Raw genomic sequence first — 14206 nt, 5'->3', positions numbered from 1 at the left:
TCAGGAGAAGGGTTTCCAAAGCAATACATATACCATGGAACACAGTGAAGACATCAAGGGGAGAAAATATGGCACAACAGAGACAATATAAAGAAGTGGACGTCCTTCCAAAATTTATGAAAAGAAGAGAGGAAAACTGGCCAGGTAGGCTTCCAAGAGGCCTACAGCAACATTAAAGGAACTGCAGGAATTTCTGGCAAGTACTGGCTGTGTGCTACATGTGACAACAATCTCACGTATTCTTCATATGAATGGGCTATGTGGTAGGGTGACAAGATGGAAGCATTTTCTTACAAAGAAAAACATCCAAGCCCGGCTGAGGTTTGCAAAAACAAACATCAAGTCCCCCAAAAGCACGTGGGAAAATGTGTTATGGTCTGATGAAACCAAGGTTGAACTTTTTAGCCATAATTCCAAAAGGTATGTCTGGCGAAAAAACAACACTGCACATCACTCAAAAAACACCATACCCACAGTGTTGCATGGTGGTGGCAGCATCATGCTTTGGGGGTGTTTTTCTTCAGCTGGAACCGGGTCCTTAGTCAGGGTGGAGGAAATTATGAACATGAAGAGGACGTTCACCTTTCAGCATGACAACGACCCAAAGCACACATCCAAGTCCACAAAAGCATGGCTTCCCCAGAAGAAGATTTACGTTTTGGAATGGCCCAGCCTGAGCCCAGACCTGAATCCAACTGAACATCTGTGGGGTAATCTGAAGAGGGCTGTGTACAGGAGATGTCCTCGCAATTTGAAAGATTTGGAGTGCTTTTGCAAAGAAGAGTGGGCAAATATTGCCATGTCAAGATGTGCCATGGTAATAGACTCCTAACCAAAAAGACTGAGTGCTGTAATAAAATCAAAAGGTGCTTCAACAAAGTATTAGTTTAAGTGTGCACACACTTATGCAACCAGGTTATTGTAAGGTTTTTATTTTTCATTTCTCCCCCTCAAAGATTTCAGTTTGTTTTTCAATTGACTTTATCACAATATAGGTCACATTAAAGTGGCACACAACTGTGAGAGGTGGAATCCAGAAAATCACATTGTATGATTAATTTGCATTTTATTGCAAATGTGTCCGAGGATGAGGCTGAATCGGCTCCTGGATGTGCAACAGACGGCACTGACTTTCAAGCACTTAACAACCGGGCAGATTTGGAAACCTTCAACGTCCCCAAAGAAACAGGAAGAAGAGGCAGAGGACGGAGGCACCAAACAGACAACTCTCAATTTTGTAAGTAGGCATGTAATAGCTATTTGGAAAATTCTGTCATAAGTCCTATTTTGCAGGAATTGTACTGAAGGTACTGAAATTATTACTACGACGGAGAATTGACATTATTTTGATACTGATGGGAACGGCCATGCTATTTTCCCTGACTGATAACATTCCGCAATGATGGCCTTTCTTTTGACAATTAGCCAGATTTAATTTTATTAACACAATAGGGGCCTGCACATTCTCAAAATATTTTGATAAATGCCTGTAAATTGTGCTTGTTGTTAGCTATAAACTCCAATGAGGTCAGCACCGTAGTTCAGCTGTTTTGAAACAGCACGCTGATAGTTCGAGTGTGGACGTTTACAGATATTGTGAAGTAGCGCATTGTTTACGGAAGAAAATTTATGGTTTCATGTAGAGCATAACCATGGATACATTGCTCATTTTGGCACAATTATTTTAGGAGAACATACGGAGACCCATATTAATACACCTTGGCCTTCCCATTTTGGAAAACAAAATATATCATATATATTCAAACACTACATTTGTTGCCCCGTTCAGTTCCATTTTAGCCCAGAGGGAGGGACTGCTGGAAAAATCTGAAAAATCGAAACTGAAATAATTTACGAAAAATGTTTCTATGAACTAGGATCATGCCAGAAAATCTGTAAATAGGCCCCAGGTTGAAAAATAGCAAACATTTCCTTTAAGTAGTACTTAAAAGTATTTTTAGTTTGTTACTATACATCACTGTAGAGGAGGGTGCTGTTTCTTTGGTTTCACCCATTTCTTGGCCTCGTCAGGCCACCAGCCTTAGAGGGGGACTTGAAGACGGAGACTAGTCACAGCTGCTCTCCTCCCCCCAGGACTGTTTACTGTGCTAGTGTAAGTTGCTGTTAATAGATTAAATGGCACAGTTTCTTAACAGATTAAACAACACGACGGTAACATAACGGTGGTCTTCTCAGAGCACGGCTGAACGCCCAGATCTCCCAGGATATCAGGTGCATGAAGACAAAAAAGGGAGGAGATGAATATAAGTTGGTAACAGGAAGATTCTGAACTTCTGTTCAGTGGGAGAAAATTAAATGAATTCTGAGGAGGCAAGGAAGACAATGTGAAAAGGGAACCAAAATTGACAATTACTGGCTACTCTCAAATAACTGTACCGCTGTATTATAGTGAATGGTCCAGCGATAAAGTCAACTTCTCATCATGGGAAACCCGGGTTCGAATCCTGCTCTCGGATCAGCCCAGGATTGACCCCAGTGCAATCAGCAACTGGCTTGCCTTGCTTTACCACACTCTAGTAGCAGAAGCACGAGTGAGCTCAATCAAGGTAGAAGGCCGGAAAGTGCATAAAGAGTTTTGTCTAGAGTGCCTGTTTGAGCAGCGTGATAAGAACCAAAAGGGATTCAATGTGGTTCAGAAGACACATATCTCAACATCGACTACCCTGAGCCCACTGAGAGTGCAATGAAGCAGGGCTTAAATTACAAATTAGATGTCACCAAATTGGGACGAAAAGAAACTATATCGCTACAAAAGAATGTGTAAAACTACTGTGCACATGGTCAGATGCTAGCTATTATTTATATGGGTGACGAATGAAGCCATTTCCTTTTGCAACATGTCACACTACAGCTTGTGGTCACGTCATATCACTTAAGAATGTACATAAAAGACAGGCATTCTCTCATTCACTTATCAGGATATGACTGTGTTACTATGGATATTGCATGTTACCCAAAAATATGACTTGTCTTGCTCCCATCTGATGAGTAACACTTATTCACTCACCACTTCCAGAAACATCTCGGCCAGGCTCCCAATCGGAGATAAACGATGACACTCACCCTGCAGTTGAGGTCTGTATTATTAGCAGGTTCCTGGTCAAGTTTGGGAGTTGTTTCTCCATAGGTGAACATCTGCTTTCCCTTAAAACCAAAATGGCTGTCATGACAGTGACCCATCGCTCGCTAATACCTGAACGCCATTGAGCGGACCACGCGCGCCACAAACCCACATCTGTAATGACCGAACCCCAAATAGCGTGCCAAAACGCTTACTGAAGAATGAATGAACTAACACTAAAGGCACTGTCAATCACCAAGGTCAGGCCGGAGGATGTTGGCAGCACTGAAACATGGTATTCATTTAATTACAGCTCCAACGCTTGTCTGACATGTCTTGTCACCACTCCACTCCATAACCACAGAGAGATATGAACATGTAAGTTGCTCGGCATAAGAAAGTCTGCTAAATGACTAACATGTCAATGCAAACTAGCGATAGGTCACACCTGGAGAGAGAATGGAGAGAGAGGGAGAGAGAAGCAGACATACAGACCAATGGATAGAAAGACAGACAACCAGACAGTCATACAGATAGAGACAGACAAAGACAGATAATGTCAGACAGACAGACAAAGATAGATAATGACAAACAGACAGACAGATAATGTCAGGCAGACTGACTGACAAGCCACCCAAAACCATAAACATTGTCTCGCACGTGCTCTGTTCTACTTCCTGTCTGCAGCATCGCTGAGCCCGTATTGTGAAACCCATTATCAAACAGTACAACCAGGTGTGGAGCAGACAAGTGAACCGCCACAGTACAATAACAAAAATATGTGGGTTATACAGCCCTACCTAGATATAAAATCAGTGTCTACAAGCTAATATGCAGGATATTGTTGGCACAGCTAAAAGCAGTGTCTGGTTAACTTGGAAGCTCAGCTCACATTTTTCAGCCACTGGGAATAGGTTATTGGACAAAGTGCAACATCGTGTCAACCTTCTTCGGAACAACGAAAGCAGAGGATGAACTAGGCTACCTATTGCTAATGCAGTAATTCAGATGGATCGCAATTATAAACTGGTTACTAATGTACCAGTTGTGTTCTTATTTGTCATGCCCGTGGTGTGTACGGCCTCATATAACACAGATTTCAGCCAATCAGCATTCAGCGTTTGAACCACCCACTGCTAACAGTTGATATTGTGTGAAGTTAGCGTTTCTAGTGATCACAATCTGAACATTTGTGACAGGCTCATTTTGGAGTTCCCCTTTTATGACCCAATTTCAGGGCACAAAACCTTGGCTATCTAGTTAAACTGACGTGAAAACGTCTCTCACCACAATATAGATGAGTTGTTGCGACTATAGCAACGTCCATGATTGCTGGCAGCTTGGTAGCTAAACCAAGGTTTGCATTAAGCTAACCAGAAGAAGAGTAAAAGTAGCAATGATCGCATTCCCATTGTCTTTTGACAGAAGCACACAACAAATTTCCAAATGTATCAGTCCAATCACAGCAAGCAGCACAGAGATTAATATTACATATTTTTATTTCCATTACGTATCCATGTCAGAATTTTGCAAGTCCTAGCAATGGCCCTAGCAACATACTCCAGAGCTAAACTAATCCCATGTTGACGGAGGGGCGGGACACTTTTGGCAGGAGGACATTATTTCGCATGCCCCCCCCCACCCCCCCATCTAACAGAAATACCCCCCATCTTGATGGTGGAAGGAAAAGCCTAGTTACTTTAATAAGATTTTAAAACAAATATCTTCGTGTCAATCGTTTTAAAGAAAGATTATAATTGTTTTTTATTTTCAGCAATTCTATTCATGTTGGCACGGAGCAATGAAGCTGTCCAGCAATTCTACATGACTTCCAAAATGTTCCTATAATATCTTAGGGAGAATTACCCACCAAACCAATGTGACCCCTGTGGAGAGAATTAACAAATCTGACAGATGGGGGAGCAATCTCAGCACCGATCCTAAAAATGTTAGGTGACATCAGTGGCTGCCAGCAATTAACTTAAGAGACACACTGTTGATAATAAAATACAATTTGCAACAATGCAACAGGTTTTACTGTGCTACTACCATTCAATAGTAAATTACAGCCTTAACTAACTAACTTGAATAGGTACCTAGTAATAGTTATTATATATATATATATTTTTTTTTTTTTGGGAGGGGGGGGGCACCCTAATTGCCTGGGGTCCTAGAACACCATTCAGCCTGTGACAAGCCAGACCTACAAACACACACATACAAACAGACACATTCAAACACAGACAAAAACACACACACACACACACGCACGCAAATACACACGTAAACAAACACACACACACACACAGGCAAACACACACAGGCAAACACACACAGGCAAACACACACAGGCAAACACACACACACACATGCATAATATATGTCTGTGATATGACACTAATTCATTCTCTGGGTCCTACATAGCAGCAGCATGACAGCAGGGCTTACATCTGGCAGAGGGCGAGGAGCAACGCCATGCCAACTAACAGTAAAGTTCCACCCTGGGAGAAGAGAGAAGGAGAGAGAGAAACAGAGAGTGAGAGAGAGAGAGAGGAGAAAGAGGGAAAGGGCTGGCTGTGTTCTCCTCCGTTCTGCCAACTTCCCGGTCATAAACTGAGCCCTGTGCGGCCCGGCAGGCCAGCGGGTCTGCAGCAGCTGATTTAACCCGCTGGCCCCGGACTCCTCCTGGGTACTAACCCCCATTTCTTGCCACTGACTCCCCCTGGGTAATAATCCCCCTTTCTGGCCCCTGACTCCCCCTGGGTACTAATCCCCCTTTCTGGCCCCTGACTCCCCCTGGGTACTAATCCTCCTTTCTGGGCCCTGACTCCTCCTGGGTACTAATCCCCCTTTCTGGCCCCTGACTCCCCCTGGGTACTAATCCTCCTTTCTGGGCCCTGACTCCTCCTGGGTACTAATCCCCCTTACTCGGCCCCTGACTCCCCCTGGGTACTAATCCCCCTTACTCGGCCCCTGACTCCCCCTGGGTACTAATCCTCCTTTCTGGGCCCTGACTCCTCCTGGGTACTAATCCCCCTTTCTGGGCCCTGACTCCTCCTGGGTACTACTAATCCCCCTTTCTTGGCCCTGAGAGGGTCTAAGGGAACAGGGGGATGAAGGAACAACTACTTGTGTTAAAGTAAAAGAAGTTCTCCTAATTTTATTTCCTTCCTGAAAAGTGAGTTTGGAGTGTGTGATCTAGGAGGTATAGGAGAGGGAGGCAGTATAACTGTTTGCTTTTTGGGTGGGTGATGAGGGAGGTAGGGGCATTCTCAATTGATCCTAAAGAAAGACAAGTTAAAGCTCTGTTTGTTTTTATATTTGTGATGTACTCTCCATCCTGCCTTTCTCTCTCTCTCACCCCCTCTCTTTCTGCTTATCTCTCTCTCAATCCACCTTTTTGTCTGTCCCTCTCCATCGGCTGGGTATTTAGGAGGAAAAAGCAGGAGAAGTGCAGAAACAGCCATTGGGTTCAAGAGATGTTCAACTTCCCATACAGGAACACAGTGTGGGCCAGGCACACTCACACACCCACCAGAAGAGGAACAGATTTTACACTGTGCATTTTTTCCTCCCAGCATTCTTTGAAGATTCCTCACAGATCAATTGTATGGTTCACTCTGAAAATAAGTCCAGCCACAAACTCACCTGGTATGGTGTGGATGGAGTCCCTAGCATGGCCGCTGGCCTCCTCCCTCTCGTCCTCCTGCCCTGCTCCTATCTCCCCATAGTACAAGGCCAGGGCCAGCTCCATGACCCGGATCAACATGGGCAGCTGCTGGTCTGTAATGGACAGCTTCAGGGACTCCACCAGTGTTTGGATCTAGGAGGAGGAAACAAGTTTTAACTCAAACCCCTGGACATCCACCCACAGTAGGTTTGAACTCCAACCCCTGGACATCCACCCTCAGTAAGTTTTAACTCCAACCCCTGGACATCCACCCTCAGTAAGTTTTAACTCCAACCCCTGGACATCCACCCTCAGTAAGTTTTAACTCCAACCCCTGGACATCCACCCTCAGTAAGTTTTAACTCCAGCCCTGTTCCTGGAGATCTACCTTCAGTAAGTTTTTACTCCATCTCCCTAAGACAGAGTACATGATTCAGCTAAACAGCGTGTAAGCAGACCTGTCAAACAACAGAGTGGATGGGGAAACAGTCAATCAACAGACTGGATGGGGAAACAGTCAATCAACAGACTGTACTGGGGAAACAGTCAATCAACAGACTGTACTGGGGAAACAGTCAATCAACAGACTGTACTGGGGAAACAGTCAAACAACAGAGTGGATGGGGAAACAGCCAAACAACAGACTGGATGGGGAAACAGTCAAACAACAGACTGTACTGGGGAAACAGTCAAACAACAGACTGTACTGGGGAAACAGTCAAACAACAGACTGTACTGGGGAAACAGTCAAACAACAGACTGTACTGGGGAAACAGTCAAACAACAGACTGTACTGGGGAAACAGTCAATCAACAGACTGTACTGGGGAAACAGTCAATCAACAGACTGTACTGGGGAAACAGTCAAACAACAGACTGTACTGGGGAAACAGTCAAACAACAGACTGTACTGGGGAAACAGTCAAACAACAGACTGTACTGGGGAAACAGTCAAACAACAGACTGTACTGGGAAACAGTCAAACAACAGACTGTACTGGGGAAACAGTCAAAGAACAGACTGTACTGGGGAAACAGTCAAACAACAGACTGTACTGGGGAAACAGTCAAACAACAGACTGTACTGGGGAAACAGTCAAACAACAGTCTGTACTGGGGAAACAGTCAAACAACAGACTGTACTGGGGAAACAGTCAAAAAACAGACTGTACTGGGGAAACAGTCAAACAACAGAGTGGATGGGGAAACAGTCAAACAACAGAGTGGATGGGGAAACAGTCAAACAACAGACTGTACTGGGAAACAGTCAAACAACAGACTGTACTGGGGAAACAGTCAAACAACAGACTGTACTGGGGAAACAGTCAAACAACAGACTGTACTGGGGAAACAGTCAAACAACAGACTGTACTGGGGAAACAGTCAAAAAACAGACTGTACTGGGGAAACAGTCAAACAACAGACTGTACTGGGAAACAGTCAAACAACAGACTGGGCTAGCCGCAAGACGCTATGGCTTGCGGTTCTTTATTCCAAGTCCACTTAATACATGTTAACATGGACAGGAGGTCCACGTCGACCACCACTGTACAGAGTAAACACACATCCCACACCACACATGACTGTTACCACAACCCCGTCTGTTTGGCTTATAGGATCTATATGCCCTGTGGGACAACAGCTACCCATGGAGCCGTGGCCGGGCCAAACATACTTATATTCCACACTTTGGAAATTACCGAGTGCACAAACAGACATCTGAACCACAAACCAGCAAAACCCCAGGAGAACACTGATACGTCTCTGCAGTGTGTCCCGGTTGACAGCTCCGTGAGGAGGAGGCCAGGGACCTCCTCAGTTGCTGCTGCCTGAACGGTTGCACAGAGAGCACATCAAGCCTGAGCCACGGTCATGTCCACGCCTCTCACCTTGATGACGGCCGGTATCTTGGCGTTGATGTTGTCGTAGGTAAAGTGGAGGCGCGTCCTGAAGGAGCACTTATACAGAAGGGGATCCTGGTAGAACTCGATTTTCCCGCTGGCGTTCCTCTTATCCAAACACACCGTACAGTCACTGAAGTTTATCACTTTGCGCAAAACCAGATCCGGAGCTGGTGGTGGTGGTGGGGGGTGGGGTGGGGGGGGAGAGACAAAATTATTTGCACACATCACCAATATCATACCCGTTTTGTGTCACTGAGTTTAATGGGTCACTGTTAATTTCTGATTCAGCTGACTTTTGTTCACTGTTTACTACACCCGCTTTGGCAAAGTCAACATCTTTCCCATGCCAATAACACAAGTTCGAACTCAGAGACAACAGCAAAGAGAGAAAGAGAGAGAGATTGAGATAGAGAGGGAGGGAGAAAGCAGGAGAGATAGAAGAAACAAAAAGAGCATGAGCACAGCAGAGCGACACAGACACAGAGAAATGGTCAGGCCCTGGCAGTAAATCCTCATTATCTGCGAGTCCACTTCAACACAGGAAGCCAGGAGAGGGGCTGACATTGTGCAGAGACCCTGGCCCCTTCTGTTACATGCCATTCACAAGTGCTCTTACTGAAGGTGGTGGTGGGTGGGGTGCTGTTAATGGGCTATTGGTGGCAATCATGTTTTACAGTCCCCGCTAACTAAAACCAACCGAAGCCACTTCATTACTTTGAAACTCTTCCATCAAATTCCAGGGGAGCGGCCTTGTGTGTCAGCCGGCCATTGGCACCCTGTTGTCCGTGGACTCTGGTTAGATGGAGAGCACTGCGTAGGGGTTAGGAAGTCATTGGGGAAGGCGTGCCCCCGGCTGAGGCGGCTCACCTGTGACATCCATGAAGGCCCGGTCCCAGAACTCATCCGCGGTGTAGCACTCGGCTGAGGTGATGTTGACGGAGAGGACGATGTCGTCCTCCACATACTTCAGGATGAGGTTGTTGACCACGATGTTCACATTGTTCACCACCCGACGGATCAGACTCTGGACGTAGCCTGGAGACACCGACACACACACACACACACACAAATTCAGGCCTAACAAAGACAAACACAGTAAAGTAATTTGGGGCTTTGTTAAAGCAGCATTCCCTAAGAGCCAACCTAACACCTTTAACCTAACCTTAACCCCTCTGCTCAGGGCAGTAAATAACAACTGGTTCTGATATGATATTTCCTGCTACAGTGTTCCATGGATATGAGCAGTGAAATGAATATCGATAGGTAAACTGCGACACACCCAATCTTAAGTGAATTAATCTCTGGTCCTGTTTGTGCAGTCCCCATTTCACCAGCCGCTTCCGACCTCCCCAGAAATACATAGCGCATAAAGCAGACCGCCCCAGAAATACGTAGCGCCTAAAGCAGACCGCCCCCACCTCGTTCACCAATACCCCTCCAGAGACTACTTTTTCCCCCTTTCCCAAGATCCATTCACTCAGTTGATTTACAGACTCTGATTTGACGGACAATGGACGTCATTCAAGAGAACATCTGGTATATTGTGGGCCATGTTAACTCATTGAGCGGGAGTAAAAACAAGATGGAGGGCACTGGAAAACAAACTTCACTTGTCATCTCTGAGAATCAGAACAGACTTTGCAATCATCCAGGCCTTGTCAGGATTCCCCTGTGTGAATTTTGCGAGTGAGGGAGACTTCTCAGAATTCAGCCATGCTCTCTTTTTGTTCTGCTATATTAGATGGGAAAGTGGTGAAAGATGGAAGAGAGAGTTTTTGCCGAAAGAGCAGTTGGTCTGATTCCAACCGATGCTGCAGTGTTAAATGTGTACCGGACCAGCCCGGGACACACCGTGCACAGATCACTGGACCAGCCCGGGACACACCGTGCTCAGATCACTGGACCAGCCCGGGACACACCGTGCTCAGATCACTGGACCAGCCCGGGACACACCGTGCTCAGATCACTGGACCAGCCCGGGACACACCGTGCTCAGATCACTGGACCAGCCCGGGACACACCGTGCTCAGATTACTGGACCAGCCTGGGACACACCGTGCACAGATCACTGGACCAGCCCGGGACACACCGTGCTCAGATCACTGGACCAGCCCGGGACACACCGTGCTCAGATCACTGGACCAGCCCGGGACACACCGTGCTCAGATCACTGGACCAGCCCGGGACACACCGTGCTCAGATCACTGGACCAGCCAGGGACACACCGTGCTCAGATCACTGGACCAGCCCGGGACACACCGTGCTCAGATCACTGGACCAGCCTGGTACACACCGTGCTCAGATCACTGGACCAGCCCGGTACACACCATGCTCAGATCACTGGACCAGCCTGGTACACACCGTGCTCAGATCACTGGACCAGCCTGGTACACACAGTGCTCAGATCACTGGACCAGTTTGGTACACACCATGCTCAGATCACTGGACCAGCCTGGTACACACAGTGCTCAGATCACTGGACCAGCCCGGGACACACCGTGCTCAGATCACTGGACCAGCCCGGTACACACCATGCTCAGATCACTGAACCAGCCTGGTACACACCGTGCTCAGATCACTGGACCAGCCTGGTACACACCATGCTCAGATCACTGGACCAGCCTGGTACACACCGTGCTCAGATCACTGGACCAGCCTGGTACACACAGTGCTCAGATCACTGGACCAGCCCGGGACACACCGTGCTCAGATCACTGGACCAGCCCGGTACACACCATGCTCAGATCACTGGACCAGCCCGGTACACACCATGCTCAGATCACTGAACCAGCCTGGTACACACCGTGCTCAGATCACTGGACCAGCCCGGTACACACCATGCTCAGATCACTGAACCAGCCTGGTACACACCGTGCTCAGATCACTGGACCAGCCTGGTACACACCATGCTCAGATCACTGGACCAGCCTGGTACACAACGTGCTCAGTCAGACATACATGAGCCAGCTACCAACATCCCTGGTTCCCTCCTCCCCCTACTGTGAAAGAACAGAAGAGGAAGGAAAGAGAGTAGGAGAGAGGGGGGGGGGGGTTCTCTGTCTCAATGAAGCAGAGCTAGGGGAGCAATCCCGCACAGTCACCAGTCACTACTAATGGCACGCACGCACACGCACGCACGCGCACACCCACACACCGCTCAGCGATGCAGGGAAACAGAAGCTCCAGAAACTACATGGTAAGGTCATTAGCCAACAAAGTAAGAAAGTAGTTTGAATATTATAGACAGGGGAGTTGACTGTAAAATATGAAAATATACAGCCATAAATCCTCTTAACCACAGGAGCAAGAGTATTATCCCTTCCTCGGCAGTATTGTTAAAAAACAGTCGCTTGGAGTGAAACGTATAAACTTTAAAGCTTTTTCTCGACAGTCCAAGCTAAATGTTTGTCTTCCTGTATCTAACATGTCTCTGTGAGGCCGTGACACGACCATCCATTAACTGGACTAATACACAACCCCTTGATGGAAATACACTACATGAATAGGGTGGCTGTTCTGCCTTTCTCACATTACTGCAGACAGTGTGTGCTTATGTGCGTGCATTTGCTCGATGTAAATGGCTGTGTATGTCCGGGGGTGTGAGAAAAAGAGATGCTGGGGTCAGTCAGAAGGCTCCTGTAACACCTGCAGTCTTGGCTCTGAGCAATTCCCACTCTGGGTTTAATTTGCCTGTTTCACCAGTGACCTGTTTAAGCCCCATACGAGCCCCCCGAAGCCGAGCCCCCATTCGACGGTACCCGCCCACCTCCAACCCCATCCGACGGTACCCGCTCACCTCCACCCCCATCCGACGGTAGCCGCCCCCATCCGCCCGGACCCGCCCCCATCTGTCTGGACCCGCCCCCATCCGCCCCAGTCTGACGGGACCCGCACCCAATCCGTCCTCAGTCTGCTGATACCCGCCCCCATCCGCCAGTACCCACTCCCATGCTCCCTAGTCTGCCGGTACCCGGCCCCTTCTACCAAGCTCGGCAAGCCATCGCGCCGCACTGAACTTCTGTAAATAGTTGACACAGGCAGCACCTGCACTCAGCCCACAGGGAAGCAGCACACTTAAAACTGGTCAGCCGTAAAATGAGTGGAAAAACCAAGTCCTTTATTTGAGCAGAGCAGCACAGCCCAAGTCAAGTAGTCTCCTCAGAGTCATACAGGAAAGAAACACTATACTACACACATCCATGTTCAGTGTGTGTGTTTCTAACCTAAAAATATTATGGGGGACAAAAATGTCCCCAAACTGTGGTAAAATCTGAAAAAAATTACTAATGGGGACTCTTTCCTATCACCTTTTTTTTGGGGCTTAAAAGTTAGGTTCAGGGCAAATGTTACAATTAGGGTAGGAATAGAATTAGGCATTACTGGTTAGGTTCAGGCATATGGCTAGTTTAGTCATATGTTAGATTATTAAGTTTAAGGTTGAGGTTAGGTTAAGGTTAGGATTAGTAAAAGTAGGGTTTTTCTAAGGTCAGTCAACTTCAGTGTCCCCATTTAAATAGCTAAATAAACGTAGCAAGCGCGAGAAGGAGGCCACTGGACGGGTTTCAAAGACTTGGGTGTGTGAGTGGGTGTGTGATCTTGGATGAAGAGATTTTCAATCCACAGTTAATGGCGGACAGCTGCGACCGTTTGCCGTGTCCTGACGTTACAGAGTGGGGAGCACAGGAAAGGGGTTGAGCGGATGAGGACGGTTGTTACAGAGTAGAGAGCACAGGAATGGTGTTGAGCGGATGAGGACAGTTGTTACAGAGCGGAGAGCACAGGAAAGAGGTTGAGCGGATGACGGCAGTTGTTACAGAGAGGATAGCACAGGAACGACGTGAGCGGATGACAGCAGTTGTTACAGAGTAGAGAGCACAGGAATGGGGTTGAACGGATGAGGACAGTTGTTACAGAGCGGAGAGCACAGGAAAGGGGTTGGGGCAGATGAGGACAGTTGTTACAGAGTGGAGAGCACAGGAACGACGTGAGCGGATGACAGCAGTTGTTACAGAGTGGGGAGCACAGGAACGGTGTTGAACGGATGAGGACAGTTGTTACAGAGTGGAGAGCACAGGAACGGCGTTGAGCGGATGACGGCAGTTGTTACAGAGTGGGGAGCACAGGAACGGTGTTGAGCGGATGACGGCAGCTGATCATCGAGCGACAGGACCTGACAGTGACTATAGAGACCGGCAACAGTTGGTTTTTCTCCTTCTCTGAAGACACAAGAGGGAATTACATGTGACTGCTGCTTATATTATCAACTCCAGCTAACTAGTTACCCTAGCGGGTCTGTAGGAGCAGGTTGTGTAGGAAGTACAGGGTTGTTTTTTAGCCACTGGGTCTAATTTGTTAAGGACAAGTTCAGAGAGTGACCCCAGATACCAGTATATTACAGTTGTGTGAAGAGTCACAACAAAGCTAGCCCTCAGTTTCCACACACACAAGCGCACACACACAGATCATGCATGCTCTTGTAAATGTAGTTCCGTTGAGGGATGAAGCCCAGGCCAGGGACTCATGTTACATGTCAGATCTCTGAATGATGTTAA

The 14206-nt window shown here is 47.3% G+C and overlaps 1 protein-coding gene across 8 annotated transcripts in view; it reads right to left on the bottom strand.

The window, feature by feature from the left end:
• LOC105023524 (vacuolar protein sorting-associated protein 13B) overlaps nucleotides 1–14206 on the bottom strand; it is a 366155-nt gene that overhangs the window by 313108 nt on the left and 38841 nt on the right. For all 8 annotated transcript variants that reach the window (XM_029113576.2, XM_029113574.2, XM_029113577.2 and 5 more), the window contains exons 5-7: nucleotides 9522–9689; nucleotides 8640–8821; nucleotides 6731–6905 (exon numbers count right to left, since the gene is read on the bottom strand). In XM_029113576.2, coding sequence (XP_028969409.2) covers nucleotides 6731–6905; nucleotides 8640–8821; nucleotides 9522–9689 — 525 coding nt within the window. The remainder of the gene's footprint in view (nucleotides 1–6730; nucleotides 6906–8639; nucleotides 8822–9521; nucleotides 9690–14206) is intronic.

This window comes from Esox lucius, chromosome 16 (genome assembly GCF_011004845.1).
Source record: "Esox lucius isolate fEsoLuc1 chromosome 16, fEsoLuc1.pri, whole genome shotgun sequence".
Lineage (NCBI taxonomy): Eukaryota > Metazoa > Chordata > Actinopteri > Esociformes > Esocidae > Esox > Esox lucius.
The sequence above is the reverse complement of the archived record's forward strand: the minus strand, read 5'-3'. Positions and strand labels throughout refer to the sequence as shown.